This window comes from Simochromis diagramma, unplaced genomic scaffold (genome assembly GCF_900408965.1).
Source record: "Simochromis diagramma unplaced genomic scaffold, fSimDia1.1 OVJJ01000669.1, whole genome shotgun sequence".
In the NCBI taxonomy this organism is placed as follows: Eukaryota; Metazoa; Chordata; class Actinopteri; order Cichliformes; family Cichlidae; genus Simochromis; species Simochromis diagramma.
The window spans coordinates 2,074,293-2,094,033 of NW_024387458.1; the positions used below are offsets into that span (position 1 = coordinate 2,074,293).

At 44.5% G+C, this 19,741-nt stretch overlaps 1 protein-coding gene across 2 annotated transcripts in view; it reads right to left on the minus strand.

Annotated features, from left to right (window-relative positions):
• Nucleotides 1-19,741, minus strand: part of LOC120723111 (wings apart-like protein homolog) — a 45,117-nt gene that overhangs the window by 12,010 nt on the left and 13,366 nt on the right. For both annotated transcript variants that reach the window (XM_040014430.1, XM_040014429.1), the window contains 9 exons: nucleotides 18,639-19,102; nucleotides 11,190-11,931; nucleotides 9,654-10,042; nucleotides 7,725-7,849; nucleotides 1,582-1,677; nucleotides 1,317-1,487; nucleotides 1,091-1,227; nucleotides 633-744; nucleotides 108-353 (listed from right to left, as the gene is read on the minus strand). In XM_040014430.1, coding sequence (XP_039870364.1) covers nucleotides 108-353; nucleotides 633-744; nucleotides 1,091-1,227; nucleotides 1,317-1,487; nucleotides 1,582-1,677; nucleotides 7,725-7,849; nucleotides 9,654-10,042; nucleotides 11,190-11,931; nucleotides 18,639-19,080 — 2,460 coding nt within the window. In that variant the 5' untranslated portion in view covers nucleotides 19,081-19,102. The remainder of the gene's footprint in view (nucleotides 1-107; nucleotides 354-632; nucleotides 745-1,090; nucleotides 1,228-1,316; nucleotides 1,488-1,581; nucleotides 1,678-7,724; nucleotides 7,850-9,653; nucleotides 10,043-11,189; nucleotides 11,932-18,638; nucleotides 19,103-19,741) is intronic.

Here is a 19,741-nt window from a genome sequence, read left to right on the forward strand (position 1 = left end):
ACCCCGACTGGAGCAGTCGAAATAATCGCTCAAAGCTTTTTCCGCCCTCAAAATAAACCCTCTGAACACGTGTAATTTTAACGTCGCCGCCGCGTGCGTTTGTGTACCGTGATGTTCTGCAGGTCCAGGTGCTTGTTGTGCACCGTGTCGCACAGCTTCCTGATCTTCTCCTTTATTTTGGCGATCTCCTTGGCACTGAAATGGACCGTGGAGTCCGCCCCATTCCCGCCCCCCTGGTCCTGGTCCAGTTCGAGCAGGCGGATCATCAGGTCCAGGCAGGACCGGTCCAGATCCATGTTGAGCCGGTCTCTGCTCAGGATGTACATGAGAGAGGCTGTACACAGAGCCAAGTTCTGCAGAGGAGACAGAAAAAGAAACTTTAAATTATTTACTGTTGTTCTCAAACTTCCTTCAGCTCTCTCAGAGGTCGCCTTCTTTGGTTTTTTTTAAACATTTGTTTCCAGATTACAGACACTGGATTTCAGCGTATTTACTCACTAACCTGACCCAGAATCAGTTCTCACCAAATTATTTGTTCATTCTGTTAAACAACGAATTCTGAATTTTGGATGTAAAACAACAAATAACAAAAGTGAACAGCACTGAGTCGGGGCTCAGCTGCTGATCCTCACCGGGTGCTGTGGGGCATCGTTGAGCGTTTTGAAGACCTGAGCCACCTTCCCTCTGGCCCTGAGGTGCATCCTGAAGCTGGGCATGGCGCAGCGTGTAGCCAGGCTGATGACACTAAAGACACAACACAGAACATCAACACAAAATAACAATCACACAAAATGAGTGTTTTTAAGTGTGAAAACGAGGTTTAAATGTTGAAAATGTAACGCTCTGCCTCCTTCATTAGCGCCCCGATGCTCATCCCAAATTTCAAACACTTTTTATCCCACTTCCCAAATCTGAACCCTGATGCATGTTAGACACTGCAAGGCAACCTCCACAGCTGGTTCCATCTCATTTGTATTGTTGTTATAACCAGAAAGTGAGTGTACGAGGGGTGTAAATATCACCTGTAATCACTGGCTGTTGTTGGTAAATATGGGAAAATTTTAACTTCCCATGGAACGTGGAGACTCACCTAAGGCATCGCGTGTTGAGAGGCTGTCCGCTCTTCAAACCAGTAGCTAGGTATTCAAAGTCATCGGTGAACTCCTGGTTTTCCCCGAACTCCACCACGTCGTTGAAATGCTTCACGTGTTGGACGACTGTGTACAGCTGCAAAGCACAATGAGAGACATGTTGATGTTTCTGGTGTTTCTTCAGCGTGACGTGGAGTGAGCTCAAGGAGAACATTTTCTGTGCACCTCTTTATGTTCTTTGTGACACTTGAGTGCAGTGACTGTGTCCTGGTATGGATCTGTAGGGACAGTGACACACTTTGTGACCTTTGGAGGAGGGGGCGGAGCCTTGAACACACCATCGTCCTTCTGAGAGTTAGAGGGCTCCTTACTGGAGCCTCCAGCCGAGGCTGAGGCCTGGAGACGGAGCAAGGTTGACATGAGTAAGCTGCAGCTGCTTTGTTTTTGATGCAGGCTGAAATCGAATGTTTGGTCTGAAAGCGAGACTTACGGGAGTCGTCTGTGATCGCGCGAAGAAAGATGGAGGGGGCTCTTCTTCGCTCTCCAATGTCCAGTGCCTGGCGTTGTACACCGCTTTGGTGGGAGACTGAAAAACAAACAAGCGTATAAAAACACAAACATCGCAGAAGCTGGAAACAGACATGCAGTTCCTCAAATGGCCACTTGAGGCTTCAGCGTGCACTGTGCTGTGGGTGCTTTTTACAGCAGTATTAATGAAATACCTGACAAACAACGAGCCCTGCTGTGTCGTGGGATGCTACTGAGCACACAAATATGTGTGTGTTTGCACTGCACCAGCAAAAGGATGCACTTGTACAAATCTAACACCGTACTTAAAGTCAAGGCTTCAAAACCGGAGCCAACAAACCAAACAAAACTAAAGTGTGAGAAGATTACACTGAATAATTCAACTGTTACTAAAGCAAAGCATCTCAAATTCAGGAGAGTTTGGTGGATAACAGACAGAAACCAAGACGCTCGAATCCAGACATGTTCTGAACCAAAGTGTTTAATGTGAGAACCCACAGCAGAGGATTTTTAGGGCAATATGGTACAGGGTCAATATTTATTTTAAATGAGAACAAAAACTAAGCAGCTGTTGTGAACTCTGCTCCATTTATCTGGAACCTGTTATAACCAGTATGACATGCGTTTCTGCACACGTGCAGTCGACGTGCCGTCCTCAGGGGGGGGAAGAAGAAGAAAACTGACTTAATTTATATTTTTAAACCTTTTCTGACTCCTGATTTTCTCCAAATTTCTAAAAATATTAAATTCAATATTTCAAGTTGTGTATTTTTATTGTGTCACCAGACAGAAGCCTTTGCTGTTCACTGTGGACCAACTGTTCTTTTGCATCTTTATGATTTTTTAAAAGAACTTTTGGAATAAAAATCAATAAATAAAATCGACTTGAAACAATCGAGGAGAGCAGATAAATAAAAGAACATAGTGGATAGAAACTGATGCTCAGGGTGAAGCAGAAACGGAGGAGGGGAAGCGCATTAAACTGAGCAGAGTTTGCCAGCGTTGATCAAACAGCAGGACACACACGCACACACACTTAAAAAACAAACACACACACCCTCCCACGCCACCGTCCACCCTCATCCTTGGCTCATCTCCTGTCCTCTTTGTATATTTTTGCCAAACCTGTGGTTGGTGGTTGCCGGGGCATTCATAATGAAAAACAAAAGAGGACGAGCGGAGAGAGTTGGCTGAGGAGAAGAGCGGTGAGGAGGTGGGGCGGGAGGGGATTTCTGCACCGCGGGGTTAATAAGCAGAGACAAAGGGGAGTTTGGGGATGAGCTTTGCTGTGCTGGAACATCAACACACCAAATTAAAGCCTGCGACAGTAATCTGAATGACACAGGCAGACACCCAGCCCACCCGCCCCGCCCACCTGCTGCTAAGAAGTATGGGACAGATGAGAGGGGGGTGAACGTGCCGTGTCTCTGCTATGGGCCAGATTAAAAATATAAGAAAAAACAAAAACACGCTGTTTTTGGCATTGCGGGTGTGCATTAGGAGCAAACTACAACTTCACTGCCAAACCTCGTGAATTAGTTATCCCGACTTCGCCGGAGGGGTCAGAATGGCAGGAAAACCATGATCGGAATATGAAACTAGTGTAGAGCGGGGAGCATATTTGGTTCGGACAGCTCTCTGATTCTGGCTTTCCCACCAGCGCCCAGTGCCAGAGTGAACATGGAACTGAGAAAGCGAAGAGCAAAGGGCCAACAGTTTGGAGACATTTCACGCATGCCTACAGATTTTCTTTGATAAACTTTTCTCTCCCCGTCAGCTTCTCCCTCTCATTATGCTCAGTTACCACTGATTGGGAAGCTTTCGCTGCACTGGCGCCAACGTAACACGTTGATGTTAACTTGATGAATATCGTTTCATTTCTCCCGTCTGTCCGCTCCTCTCTGCGTGTTTGGGCCGTAAATAACACTCAGTCTGCAGTAAAGACTCCAACAATGAGCTGAAATTAAACTAGTGCAGATAAATTGGGTGAAAAACATCAGTTTATTTTATATAAAACATCAGGACTGCAATGACAAAAAAAAACTTTGCCGTGGCGACGTCATCGTGACTGTCCGTCGGCAGGACGCGTGATTACTCATTCCTGTCATCCTTCTCTGAAGCTCACTGCTTAGAGCACACGCACAGTTGGTGCTTTGCCACCTGCACAGCAGCAGACCAAATCCTATGTGAACGTCTCCATCCAGCGGATACCAGCTCCGTGTGACCGAACCATGGAAGTTAAGGCGGCGATGCCGCGTATTAAAGAGCAGGCACGCTCCAGTTATGCTGTTGTGTGCTTGTTTCACCCCCAGCACCCATCCTCGTGTGTGTGTGTGTGTGTGTGGTAATTTTGTAGATTTTATACAATGACAATGAGTCTTTATGGTACCGCAGTGGAATGAACGACATTAGGACAGTGGAGAGGGTCACTGTTATGGATGTAATAACCACTCGTCCCTTAAAAACATTCCCCAAACAAAGCCAGCGCCATCTCCTAAATATGGATGAGCCTGTCCAAGTGTTGTCATTATGGTAACATCTAATATCTCCCAGAGTCCTCAGCTCAATAACCTAACAACGCCCAGGCTCATCTGATGGCACAGACGTACAGTTTACTGTAATCAAAGCAGAGTTCTGACGACTCCACCGTAGGCCGCTCACTTCCGAGGGTTATTATTTTTATAATGAGCTGCACTCCTCTCTCGCTCTCGATCACGTTAATGGGAGATGGAGCGAGATCTGGGCTGTACTGCGCCCCGGAGGAGGGGGTAATACAGGGAGGTAAAAAGTATGATGAAGCGGTCAAGACAAAGCGATGGAGACAGAAATTCAACTGAGAGGGAGGAAAGTTATTTTAGGAGTCAGAGCATGAAACTGGAGAAGAAGAGAGGATGAGAGAGTACATTAAGTGCGTTATTATGCTCCTATGGGCACCGTGTCTTCTAATGCCATTACTGCTTGTCTGTAACAGGGAGGAAATTAACTTCATACTTTGGCACTTCAAAAGTTCTCTGCAGGTGCACAGATTCAAAAGCTATCTCATACTCAGGACAGGCTTCAGACTATCAGAGCAAACCAATCAGGTCATTTCAAAGCGTGCAACTAGACTGCAGTGCAATAAATACGTTTATGCAGAAGACACGAGGAGCAAAATGAGCAAAGCATTTCCCCTTTCTAAAGCAAAGCCTGTATATAAAAGAAGGCTGCTGGAATTTCAGTTTTAAAGTGTCTTCTGATTCGGTGTGAAGTTAGTATGTTTCCCACCTCCAAAGTTCCTTTTTCATGTCATACAACCTGTATGTATCGGAGATCGATGAGGTATGACTGTAAAGTTTAGATATAATTAGTAGGGTTGGGCAATATGTACAAATTTTCCAACCTGCAATCATCAGTCCAACAATCGCCGATGGACGATATATTCGCACATGTGCAGACTTTTTGATGGGCGGAGCAATGTAATCACGCGGACTGATTTGTGCGTTTACAACACAGAAGTCGTGCAAACATAGACGAACTAATCCCCCCCCCCCCAAAAAAACAAAAAAACGCTGTCAGCGCTAACGTAGCTTAAACGCGGTCATCACGATTACAATTTTTAACGCTCTCAACCCATCTTGACCGCAGAATTAACAAAATTAGGACAAACTGCCAAAATGCGTTGACAAGAGACATTTCAGGGATTTTGACTCCAGATGGGTTTATTGTTAATCGCTTTAGTCGTGATTACGGCGCATTAACGCTGACAGCGCTAAAAAATAAATAAATAAATAAAGTCACCAATTTGGGATTTCTTACGTTTACGTCTTTTATTTGGTTTAAAGCCAAAGGATGTATCGGGCATGGGCAATCAAATAAATAAATCCCCCTTGTAAAAAGTAGTCGTTATATTCGTCCAACCCTAATAATTAGAAAGGAGGCCATGAAAACTCAAAAAGCTAAAACACAGCTAGCTATCACTGAAAGCAGTCATGCCTCTATAGGAAAATATAAACAGGTGAGCAATAAGAAGAACACCATGGAGTCTTTGCCTGCTGCAAAATTCAACCTTAACTTTTAGAGGGAGCCTCGAGTGGACATTAGAGGAACTGCAGATTTTTTTCTTAACTTGAGGGTTTGTTGACAGTATAAGAGACATCGAACATTCAACGAATCCTGAGCTGAAAGCAAGTCTCCAGCTGCAAAGATGGGATGGAAGAACAACTCCCAGGTGGAAAACCCCTGCCACTGAAATGAAAGTTAATTTAGAGAATGCCTCACATACATCATTTTGGCGTGGGACCCACCTGACATGCTGGAAGAGCATATGAGGTTGTATGAGGCAAATAAGATCAGCTGCGATCAACACATCTTTCTTTTTAATCGAGTTTCAGGATTTCTGCTACAACTTTAATTCCTTTATTGGCTCTGCTGAGTCTGCTCACAGTGCTGCAGCGGCCCTTTGCCTTACACGACCTTATAATGAGATGACTCCAATGCATTTGCAGCATGTTGAAGTGAGGGGAAAACAATACTGGATCAGCAGATTCCCAAAGATAGGGCACTAAAAGGACAATCGGCGGAGCAAAAACAGCCTGCGTTATTAACTCCAGAGGCAGAAACTCTGGTACAAATTACCACATTCCAACAAATCCTGACACGCTGCCGCAAAACTAATTTGGATGCAGAAATCAGTCTTACTAATTAAAACGATAATCACGCGTCACCTTTTCAAACAAAGTTAAAACGCCTGCAAACTAAAGAGAACACAATTAACACGCGGCTGTAATAGAGAGGCGTCGCAGAGCTCATTAGGACAAACTCGGAAAAGTACGGAAGCGGCAGAGAGGCCTGATTAAAAACATTCCTACAGTTTAACGCAAGTAAGTCCAATTAATCTCTCACTTCAAGTTTTTCACCTGATGAGAGGACAGGAGATAAACACCGCCTCAGGTATGAGACGCTGGCAACTCATTTACAGTAATATTAAGATGTGCACTTCCACCGCTGCGGCTCGCTAGCATCGATCCGTCTTCGCTATGAAACGGGGACCCGGCTCTTATGAGATCAATAGTCTGATTTGCAGACGGGGAGGTAGAGGCCATTAGCAGGCAGATAAATAAAAGACTAGGAGTCAAGAAATGTTCAGAAACAACTCTGTCTGTCCCTCATCGATGCACTGATAAACCTCAGCTCTGCCCGCCCCCGCGCGCACACACACACACACGCGCACACACACACACACACACACACACACACACACAGTACTGAGTCATACAGGACGTGGGTGGACAGTCTCGTCCCCGCAGGTACATTGAGATCTCTTTCTGTAACAAGTCCTGGTTTTACATTTAGAGATGAGGAGGTTTCTCTGAAGAGGTTCGTATGGATTAACGAGCTTCTTGATGAAACTCCTTTGTGTTTGGTTTCAGCTGATTTTCATCCGCTCATCCTGTCTGAATTCTTGTTTTATGAAGATGTTCACCGATTGGTTTTACGGGCTCTTCACTCTCATTCATCCTACAAATGTTTGCTATCAGGTTGGATGACACGCTTTCTTCTAGTGAGCACTTTGTTAAATGCTCCTGATTATAATTATGGTGACACTTTGACTCTTTGTTCTCATTATCCAGCACGAATATTACCACTGTGTGTCATGATCTGCTACTTGGCCTCTAACTAAGCCTAAAGGAGACAACAGCACCAGTAGATTTTATTTACTAATCCATAATGTATGAACCTTATTATGATTTTGGCTCTTCTCAGTGGCTCCTCAAATCCTAACTCTTAAGTTTAACTAGACCATTACTTGTATGACCTTTATTGTGTAACTGCTGAGCCAGACTTTCTATTATCCTCCAGGTTTTCTGATGTTTCTGTTTCATGTCTTTGCAGCTCTGTAACTGTGTGCTTCTTTGGACCCGTCTCCGTTGTAAAGGATTTTACTGCCAAGGGGCTTCCTGGTTAAATAAAGGCAAAATAACGTTTTAGTCTGGCTCTCTGCACGAGATTTCCTGGCCCACACGTTTGCAGTGCATCCAGGTGACATTTCAACACACTTAAGTCACTCAGCCTGTCACATAAACACTGCGAACCCTCATGTGACTCAGCAGCGGTGTCACGTCTGACCTTCTTTTGTGCACTGAAGATCCTCCGGAGGGTGTCCGGGTTCTTCTCTGCAGGTTTGCCCTGAGGCGGCCTCCTCGGGCCGCTGGCCACCACCCTGAGGCCGTCCTCTGAGAAGTCCAGGACATCTGCAGGGAAACAGGGATGTAGTTAAATTTGAGATTATGTCACATCTATTTAACATTTTAAAGCCCTTCTCCTGGCCAAACTAATTATTTTTAACAGCACACATAGAAAGAAGCAATATGCTCATGAGCTGCCTGAATCTGAAAGCACACGCTTCCTCATCATGTTTAAATCCAGGAGTTTTTCCACATGAGAGAGAAAAAAAAAACAAAAACATGTTATTAGAAACAAGGTCAAATGAAACTGTGTGTTTGTGAGCTTTAGCTCATTTCCAGCAGTCCTAACAGTGAGCGCCTGCTGGATAGTGAAACAGGATTAGCTGATTGTGTTTGTTGTTAGAGTGTGACCGTTTGTGCGTGTGTCTGTGTGTTCAGTCTATGCTGGCGTGTTGGCTTTCTCTAATGTTTATCCATACACAAAACAACAAGAAAAGCACACACAGCTCCAGTTTTATTCCACCCCATCGTGCCATTTTTACTTTATTCAGCTTTTTTCGTCTTGTCGTTTTGTAAATATATTCTATTGAGCCGTTATATTCTTCTGCATTTAAGATGAGTAATGTGAATGCTCCTCAAACCACCTGCGCTCATAGAAGGAAATACTGTAATAAAAAGGAAAATCCAGATTCAGAGACTCAGAGTTTGATGTAGTAAAAGGTGTTTGCTTTAGTGTGCAAGAGACACAAAAAGAAAAAACCCTACGAGCTGAATGAGGTGCAGGGCAAAATGTGTTGGTGTATTTTGTGACGCTAACCCACTAAAATAAACTGTTCAAACCTATTAAAATCTTTGCATTTCCCTTTTTAAACAAGCTGTGCTTAATGTTTTGGCTGCTGTTACACAGTAACTTCCTTACTTTAGGAATAAATGAAGTATCTCTCATCTTATTCCATTTCATATGGAATTACGGCACACTGTCGTAGCTACAGACTCTATGATGTGACCTTAAAATAATGACAAAATAACAATCAGTGTTCACTGGGGGACCGCTAAGAATCTCACTCTCTCTTTAAAAGGCTGTTCCAGAAACAGCGCGACTGGCAAACTGGTGTCAGAGGGTTTTCCCAGTCAGACTCAGAGAGGCATGTGTCAACAGGCTCAGGGCAGGCGTGCAACAACCCCATTTTATCATCGCTTCACATATAAGGCGACGTCCAACTAAACTTGAACATCGTTTCAACTTTGCAAAACAAATAAATGTCATTCGACCAATTTATTCGCCAGAGTTTCATTTCAGTCTTCACTGCTGTCGCTGCAGTCCGTTCCCCTCTCCCTGCTCACTGAGCACACACAGTGTGAAGCAAACAGAGGCGCCAGACATGAAATAACACAACAGGACCTTCCCAACAAGTGTTACACTGAAGAGATCGAGTGAGCGAGTCGAGCCGATGCTTTTCAGTCGTGTTGGCTTACGTTACCACAGATTATACTTAAATCAGAAATTTTAAATATGAAAAGACAAGAAGCACTCGGAGAATGCTTTTTAAGTAGCTCTATAAATCATTATCATCACTTTGACCTGCAGATCAATGTGTTGACCTTGAAGGAGAGGTCAAACTGAAGGAGAGGTCCATAATCAAGACACCTGATCCAGGTCGGCGAGCTGGGATCAGAATGTTATTTGATACTCAGCTCAGTCCTTCCTTAATTAATTGGATGATATGCACAGGATTAAAACAACAAGCCTGCTCATGTTACTGTAACACTTTGCACACGGCTCTTTGGCTGATTTTGTAAAAAGGTGGTTTCACTAGATATCCTCATCACTACATCGGCGTTATCAGTCAGGCAGTGTTGGTGTTTTAACCTGTTCGTATCCTGCTCTCCTGCTTCTCCGAGTTCTTCTTGCTCTCCTTGACTGCCGGCCTTTCCTGGACCTCCAGCATCTCCTGGACCTCCAGCCTTTCAAACGGATCTGGCGGGTCATCAGCTGGCATTTCCTCTATGGTGACCACCGGGGTCGCTGTGGTGATGGCGGCCTTCTTTTTGGCCCTCCTCCTCTCCTTAGCTCTGCCGTCGTCATCTTCAGCGCCGTCGCTGTCGCTCATGTCGTCGAAACCGAAGTATTTGATTTTGTAACTGGACCGGCCATCCGCGCTGTCGCTACTGTTCTCCTCCTGCTGGGCCTCCGAGTCCTCAAAGCCAAACAGGTCCAGCTTACTGTCCTTCTTCGACTTGGTCTGGGTCTGCCTGAACCTGCGGAGAGGACATCCAGAGGAACGGCGTTAATATTCTGCTGAGACGACTTAATTAAAACCGAATGTTAATGTGTAAAAGTATACTTGTGGAGAGGATTTTTCATTTCAGGCTTCAGTCTAATGTGTTTCATGATTACCACCATATTCTAATTAACACTTTCCCTCATAAAATGTATTGTTTTCAGCCCAGGTAATGAAAGCAAAATCAATATCAATTTGATTTCTTGCAGCATTTTAAAAGAAAAACCCTGCGATTCAGATGGATGGACTTTTTTCTGTCACCAAGGTCATTTAATTCAAACGAAAAAAATAAATAAAATCACCGAGCGCTCGTTCTTCTCGGCAAAACGAAGGGCATTACGCTTAACTGCCAAAATATTACAGTGGAGTGGAAGTAAATGAAGTCTCAGCAACTGAAATGAGACCAAAGAGGCCCACGGCCTCACGCTGAGACGGAAACATGGTAAAGATGGAAAACGTGTGAAATGAAAGGCATCATAGATGGTTTTCACTGAATAACGTGTCCCCGTGCCTGTGAGAAGTCACACAGCATAAACAACTACCTACATAGATTTTTATGTATTTGCTTTATGTTTTTCTCCTCTCAAACGTCTCAAACCTGATATTAAATGACTCTTTGCTTGTTATAATAAACTACTTTGAAACAGTCTGATTTAAATCTGTATTTTCTCTCCAAGTCTGTTACAAATATTTTATTAAGCAGTTTGATATAAAATATTAAAACTCAAAATGTGCTTTTGGTGGCTGCAATTTCAAATGAAGTACTCTGGGTGCTTCGTGCTGGCATGTTCAGCATCCAGGTTCTGTTTATGGACCTACTGAATCACTTTCTACAGGTCTGCTGTGGATGTGGACTAAAGAGAATGATCATTAAGCTTTGTGTCCATCACCAGATGTCGCACAACTCGGTTACTTAAAAAAGAAAAAGAGAGAGAGAGCGAGTTGTTTGTCTGAGGGATGAGGTCGATCTGTTAGATGGAAAATAAGTCTACATATGGGAAAAACTGGGATAATTTAGACTTCCTGTAGTTCTTGTGGGATATCAGCAGGTGTAGGCAGTTACACAAACTGTCCACACTGTGGAACACCCTGACACACGAGGACCGCCGGCCCCGTTAACCAACCTTGTATTCTGTTGTTCCGACTTCTTCCGCTGCCACCCGGCCTCTCCCAGCTGCGTCGTGCTGCCTGAACCGGCGCTACCGCTACCACAAGAGGGTGCTGCATCAGTCCCAAACTCCTCCACCACTCGGTCCTGGATGGTGACGTTACACATAGATATGGAGGATGGGTGCAACACTGTGTAGTCCCTCGTCCTGCCCCGGCTCCCTCTGCCACCTGTCGTTTTGTTATTGCTGTCAGATGCGGATTTGGGAAGATCTGAGCCAAAAACAGTGGCTGCGAAGCTGCTGGAGTCCGAGGCTTTGCCCTGTTTGTTGGGCCTCCTGTATGTCCGACAGTTCGAGTTCCTTTCAAGTGACGATGAGGTCGACATCTGGGAGTAATCCGACGTCTCAGTGAGGTCAGGGTTGCCCTGCAGGTCGTCGCTGTCGCTGAGGAGCAGCTGTGGAGGAGAGGGGGTCTTCTCGTGCCGAGTTTGCACCGGGTCACAGCCGCCTGCCGTCGTGACGCCCGCCGAAGCCCATGACAGAGTAGGGGCAGGGTTGCGGGGTTCCTGTGTGGGAGAAGGTGGCCGGAGGCCCATTATAACATCCCACGAGTCATAGGTGGATTCTGCCTTGGAGCCAGTCTTCAGGGTGGTGGTCTGGGCGAGGGGCTTCTTGTCGCTCTCAGAAACGTTTTGGTACCACGTGTAGCTGTGCTGGTTCTCTGACGACGAGGACAACAAGCTCTGCTTGGACTTTCCTGAGAATGAAAACAGAGTCAGAGTCAGTGCATCAAAGTCACTGAAGGTACCGGTCATTTTTAAGCTGGTCCAGTTTTCACAAGCAAATTTGTATTAAAAATCAAATGGACTAAACTGTAATGTTTGAAAGAGGAAAAGGTGCTGCACAAATAACTAGAACAACAATGAAAATACAGGCAAAAAAACCCCCCAAAAAAACCCATCTTTGCTGACTGAAATAACATAAAAACTAGACCTGTGTGCTTATAAAAATAATGAAAAGAAGATAAATATACACATAAAATGTCGGTCTTTATATGCCTGGAGGGGGAAAAAGAAAAGACCTTCATACAGAACCTTGTCTGAAGCCAGCAAAGTGAATTAAAAACAGAAAAATAGTAATAATCATAATAACAACAACAACAACTAATTAAAAAAAAAAAAAATACAAAACTATAATAAATCTGGCAGCAGCTTCATTCTCACCATGACAATGAACCCAAACACACAGCCAATGCATTAAAGCACACCTGGACACACACACACACCTCAACGTCCCTGAAGACTACGATAGGAAAGTTGCCTCAGAGAGTTCAGGCTGTGCTGAAGGTTAAAGGTGGCCACACCCAATACTGACTTTCAGGTTCATTAGAATTTTAACTGGAATTTATGCTACTGAAGGAAATTTACGCCGCAGTTTGTGACTATTACTCTTATAATCAGTAAAAAAAACTGACAATAAACTGCAGGGTTTCAAGGTGAGGCTTTGCTTTTGAAACCTGTTGCAGTTTGTCTACAAACCAGAAAACACAGAATTTAAAAACTAGACAAGAACATGTTGGTTAAACTGAGAAACTTTTCTGCCAACTTCCAGCTCCAATGTTCTCTGAGCCGGACTCGAAGGAATGAGACACCGCGTGGTTCTGCATGATGTGTTCTTGAAACCGAATGCTCAAACTTGTTTAAGCAGCTTAGATCTGCTTAAACATCTGCTTGCAAAATAATTCCCCCTCATTTTATTTCTTTAAATTTGAAAAAAGAAGGCCCCCCGACCGCACACACACTCTATATGCCCTACATTCACTTTACCGCTGAACTTCACAGACACCTCGGCACAATGATGATGCACCCAAAGATTACACCATTTCAAAAAACACCGTTACGCAATAAAAGCAGGTCACACACACACACACCTGGAACAGCAGCCAGGTCTCACAGCAAACAGTCATTCGCCAGCAGCTGTAATTCTTCAAGAGAATCAAAATGGGTCTGGAGCCACTTCCAGGACAAGTCATGCTGTTTGGTTATTAGCACCCCTGGTTATTTGTGTCACTTCTGCCGTGGCACATAACTCACAATGCTTCACTTTCCCCTCTGAGCAAACAGGAAATTGCTTCACGCTGTAGCGTCACATAATATCAGCTTCTGCGGTTTTTGATTCAAGGTTGATTGGTAGCAAATCTGGAATGGAGGCAATTTCAGTTACTTCAGCTTATGATGCAGACTTTATTTGACAAATTAAAAATAAAGAGAGACGATCAAACACACCGAACGAGCGAGGCCCCCAGAGGACTGCTAAAGGTCCTCAAAGGCCCCACACTCAAACGCCACCAAGCTGTGTACGTCTGTGGACACAGGTCTTTTTCTGGTTAAGATCTAAATGCCGTTTGTTCGTTTTTTTCCCCCAAAGCGTTTAATCTGATATCAACTGAGTGTAAAATGTATGAAGTGCTATGATTCCTCCATTACTTCAACTATTTTACTGTCCTTTCAAAGCGTGACGTGAACCGAGAGCTGCAGATGAGTCATTTAGTCTTTTCTTCTCAGCCCTCCAACGATTTCTTCTAACTTTATCAAAACAAGTCCACGTGAACGACGCTGTGCAGCTCTGAGGGTTTCCGTGGCTACAACTCAGGTAGAGACACAGGTTAGCTATTAGTGTCTGCCAGTTCTACGAAAAACACTCAAGTTATTCTGACTAAATTAACCTAACACGTAAACTAATTATCGGACACCTTCATGACGGCCAACCACAAGCAGGGTTGGAAGCAGGCCTTTCTGAGCGCCCTCCAATCCCCTTCTTTTGAACGTGCACGTGTAAAACGTCAAGTCTTAACTAAAGGATCCCAGATAAGCTCTGAGTTTGGCGTTTTTGGAAACCAAAGGGCTCGGGTTTGTTTTTCCAGTCATGTGCTGTTTTTACTGCTGACGCGGTTGCAAAATGTTCTAGTGATTAACACACTTTCAGTTCTTCGGCAGATGGCAGAGCGAGGAGCAGCCTGTACACACACACACACACACACACACACAGTGTGTGTTCTGTAGCCTACGAGAAACTCAAACTGAAGCCGTTTGATGATGGAAGCTGATCGCCTTGCATTCCTTTAAAGCCGGGCAGATAAAAATAAGAGTCTGGAGAGGTGACACCTCGGGAAGGTGCAAAGCCGGCAGTTTGCGTACTTTGGCTTTGCGAGGCAGATGGGGCTTGATGTCAGTATGTGTTCCAGCCTGTGTGGGTGTGCGACTGTCTAAAGGGTTTGCAGAGCTGTGTATTAAAAACAAAAATTAAGCAGCACACAGGTACTCCGTGTTTAATCTTTAACCAGGTAAGAACCACCAAGTCAGAAGGACTCTGGGCTCCAACCTGCACGAGCCTCCGAATGTTTGTCTTGAACTAAAAGTTTAAAGATTCCTTCACTAAAGGAAGAAGATTCCTACTCTGTGGCATTTCTTTTTGCTGCAGAGCTCTCGGTTACCCTCAATATCGTTTAATAACCCGTGTTCATTAACTGTGGAGCCAGCCATTTCCCCCATCAACGAAGACTTGGTTTATCACCGGTCGGCTTCATTAGTTTCCCTTTTTTTTCTTTTTTCTTTTTCTTTTTTTAAATCAGCATTAGTTTAGGACAGAGTTTAGTGTTTGGTTTAGGCTCTCGTCTTTGGCAATAACTTGTCTTCATTTTATTAAAATGCCTTCAAACGCAGCAACTTTGTGAGCTCCAGTAAGTTGGATTCTTTCTACAGCAGTGCAACGTCACAGAAAGTGACTCTGAACTCTGAGAGCGCAACACGTCTGTGACGGGCAGATAAGAGTGAATGTAATCATTAAGATTCTTCTTAGATTCATTGTATCTCAACTTGCCCAGCAGGACAAGTCCTTAAGAAAAATAAATTGTGTGGCAGATAAATATTTTTTCCTCCAAACGGTTTTAAACGATGACGCAGCAGCGCTGCTAAACGAACAGGTGTAGCTTCTCAGAACGCCAAATATGACAAACGAAGCAAATTTTCTCATTAAAGTTCAAAATCAAGCTCCATCTTTAAAAAAAAAAAAAAAAAAAGAAAGACTTCACTCTGACTCACCCTCACACTGCAGTAGTACAGTACAGTAGTTTGCTCAGCTGATTATTAACCACCTGCTTTCGAATTGCTCAGTTTACCGGACAATCCGAGTCCCTTCAGCTTCAGAGCGCCCTTTCAAAACAGCACAACTGCACCACCACCACCACCTTCTTCCCCCGACTCTGACTCTTTGTAAATGTTGACACAAGAAGCCCAATTTCTGATCGTCTCTGGCAACAGAAGAATCGAGCTCAGCTGAGTGATCCCGCTAAAACATGTTCTCCTGCAAATTGAATCCTGAACCGTCTTCTCCTCTGTTCACATCAGTGGCGAGTCTTTGATGGTTTCTATCGTTACCTGTCACGTCACCACATCGCAGAAAGCACTTCCTCATCATTAAGTGCGAACGCTATGGGGAGAAATTTGACTCAAAAGCTTCGCTAATGCTACGGTATGATCCACAAGCGTAAGCAAAGCTTTACAAATATGTTTAATGATTTGTGTGCAACGTTTGAGGACTCGTAAACGTCTGCGGCTTACGATGCAATTTAACTGCGCGTAAAACCGCTTCAACGTGCCTCAATGCAAACCTGAATAAATACTGATCACTTAAACACAATTTCTGAAGTTCAGCTTCACTAATCAGATTATTTTCTCTTTCTAAGACCTTTCTTTGAACGCAAATGTCTAAAACTAAACGTAGCATCCCCGTCACTCACAAAAGCTTAACTGCGTGTGGACGCATCGCCTGACACGCACAGATCACGTCACATGCCCTCGTGGGGTTTGGACACAAATTTCATGCTGCCAGCTTTGCACAGATCCACAAATGTAAGCTGCTGATTCATTGGTTGTCTTTGTTTGTTTGTTCAAAGAAAGCAGGACAGTCCTAAATAAACAGAACAGCCTGTGACCCTCGACTAGAAACAGAGTTAACAATTACAGAAACTACTCATTAGCCTGTGACAGTTAATACATGGCTTAAATAAGCTGCTGCATCCTGAAATGTTCAGCATTAGACATTAAGCTAACAATAATGTAAGCCTGCTGTAATTACAGAATAGTAAGATTAGCATCAAAGTGCTATTTCCATTGCCTGGATTACATCTATATTCAAACGGTACAGAGATTAGCTGCATATACTCACTGCGGAGCTCAACCATTACGCTCCCTCTATCTGGAGCTGTGCACTGACCCAGCAGAAGAACAACCAGCACGTAGCAGCAGCTTATTTAAATAATATTTTAACCATTATAGCCGGGGTAGGCAACTCCAGGCCTCGAGGGCCGGTGTCCTGCAGGTTTTGGATCTCACTCTGGGTCAGCACACCTGACTCAGATGATTCGTTCATTACCAGGCCTCTGAAGAACGTCAATACATGTTGAAGAGGTCATTTAGCCATTTAAATCAGCTGTGTTTGATCAAGGACACATCTAAAACCTGCAGGACACCAACTCGAGGCCTGGAGTGGCCTATCCCTGCTTTATAGGCTCCTGCAGAGGTCCCAGTTTTACACTGGGACGTCAACAAAGCCTACATTCGTGCATCTGTGCACCACGAGGACACGTGAGGTGATCTGTGCGTATCGGGCGATTCGTGCACTCGTATTAGGTTTAATAAGTGAGCGAGATGGATGTACATGACGTTTTAGACATTTGTTTCCACAGAAAGCTTTTTGTAAGAGAAAAATCTGTTTGGTGAAACTGAACTTAATATATGGTGTTTAAATGACCAGTAATTATTCAGGTTTGCACGTACACATATGTAAACCAGTCCTGCATGTGGTCAGATTGTTTTGTATTTTGCATTGAAGAAGGTAATCATCTGGGAGTCTCCCAATGCTGCTGAGGATCAGACGACATGGACATAAAAAAGGAGAGCATTCGGGGAAGAGCGGGAAAACAAATCACAGAACTTCCTACAATTTCTAGAAATGTTTCAGTAACTCGAATCAGCTATGAGTTGTATGCTGGCGGCGAATATCTGTGGGTATATGAGGCAAAACCTCACTTCAGCGCACTCTTATGGGCCAAAACAGGGAACAGAGCAACGGCAGAGTCCGTGGGAAAAACTTTGAAGATCAAAAATGCAGCCTGAAAAGCAGATGGTGGCTGCAGTGGACGCTTTTCATTGTTTTTAACACTCTTCTTCACTTTGCTCTTCTTCACAGCTGACTGATGGTAGCTCACAGACCTGTGTAGCACAACCTCAATCAACAACAGCTTTCTCTGCAGGTAGATGGACCATCCACAGACCGCCAGTGGACTGCGAAGACGCTAACCCCACTCAACCACAATTCTACTCCATAGAGTGAAGAGCTCAGAGTAGAGCTGCTGCTCTTCCATGAGGCTGATAAAGCAGTTCGGGAATCCGACAGGATGCCTCCTGGATGAGCTGTTTCGTGACATCTTTGCTGAAGGAGACCTGAGAGAGGTGTGTGCCTCTGCTCATATTAAATCCAACCGCACCAATGTTATGTAGGTCCCATAAGACATTATTTTGTTTGAAAGGAGGAAAGTGATGAGGGTTAGACATCTGCCTTCAAGAACAGGAAAGTAAACAGCCTGCAGCTAACCTTGCTGGAGTCTGTTTAAAAACCACAATACCCCTCATCTCACCACTGCAAACACAACGGTGGCACGTTCAGCGTACCTGTGGTGTAATAAAGCCAGCAAAATGTGCTTGTTACTCACAATCTTTACAGCCCTTTGTAAGCTGACAAGCTTAAATGTACTTTTGATTCACAGCCACGTGCTATTGACTTGTTTAACTGTACAAACATACCACTCTGAAAGAAGCCGCCGTCAGCCTTTTATTTTATAAAAAGAACCATTTCATCAATGACATTATCATATTTATCGAGTCAACATCTGCAGCCTTTGTATGCAGATAATACACATGTTTATGGCAGGGTTTAACTTCAGTGTCATGCTAGCTTCCCGTCAGTGTGGCTCGGTGTACCATCAGTGTGAAAACAGCCCTCTGAGCCATCTGAGGTGCTCGCTGGGGCAAAGCTCGCTGTGAGGAGCGAGCTCGCATCTCTGGCAGGCAGCCAGAAGAAGTCACAGAAAGCTGAAAGCGAGTCAAGCTGACAGGGAACGGCTGAGAGGGGTACAAACGGGGAAACTGATTTCTCTGTGTCTGAAATGATATCACTGCCAACTGAAAGGGAAGCAGCTGGAAGAAAATAACGAACATTAGACTTTTCTTCCAAGTTTAAATGACTTCACCCTGATGTGCTTGACACGCGATGCAAGACACCCGTGTCCTGAGCTTACTAGCTGGCTCATTTAAACTAGCAAGGCTGTGAATGTCACCTCTTTGGCGTTACACTGACACACTGCAGATTTAACTTTCAGGAAAATCTTAACAGACTGTGTATTACCTGTGCTGGCACTGCTGCTGTTGAAGAACCGAAGGGTGTCGTCCATCGCCCTCGGCTGGGTCTTAGATGCTCCCTGGAAGCTGGACCTGCTCCCTGTATCCGGGGACACCCCAGGTCGTTCTGCCTGGGGCGGCTCTGCTGAGGCTGGCTTGGCGGGAGACGACTTGCTCCCGCTCCGGGACGACACGGGCTTGGATTCCTCATCACTGTCAAACCCAAACGGGTCATCCAAACCGTCCCCGCATGGACGGGGCCTCTTATACACCTCCAGGACTGAGTCATTCTTGGGAGCGCCAGCACGCTTTGAGCCCACCTTGGCCTTGTAGGTGGTGTCACCCCATTTGGTGCTCAGGGTGCCTCTCTTGGTTGAGAGAACTTCGTCAAACTTGGATGTGCCCTCACCACCCTTGCGGCTGTAGGTTTTACCAAATCTAGATGTCATTGTTGCATCTGGGTCATATTCTCTGAAAGAGGAGGACCAAGGAGTAGAAAGAGAGGGCATCTTAGGCGAGACGAACATGTATGTGATTCTCTAAATGTAATTTACAACTTGATCCGGAGCCGCCAAGAGAAATACACAGAATCAATCAACATCTGTAAAATGCAGCTCTGCTTTTTTAATTTTATTTACAGGCAAACTGACAATTTAAAAAAAACATCTTTTGAAAAAGAAAGTCGTTTATTCTTAGGTTAACACAGGGCAGAAGTGCCAGCTAACAGCCGGAGTACTTCTCAGCCAGCTGGTTATACAAAACAAGGCTACCATTAGCTTAGCACCATGCTAACCGTGCTCATTTGCAGCTTTCTGCACAGGTTGGTCGCTAGCATAAATATTAATGAAAACATAACAAATTTTACAAGTGGATATCACGTAGAGCAGACTGGGTATCCATTTAAATGCGCGGTGAGAGCTCTTCTACACCTCTGAAGTTGGTATTCAAGCAAGTCGAGTATCAGCCGTTAGCATAACCAGTAAGCTCAACACAGAGAGCGGAGTTAGCTCGAGGCTAATGGCTAACAATAACTAAAAACTGACATGGCGTTACGTCGAAACTCCAAAAGAAAAACTCAGAGAATATCCTACATTAAAACTGGCGCTGTCT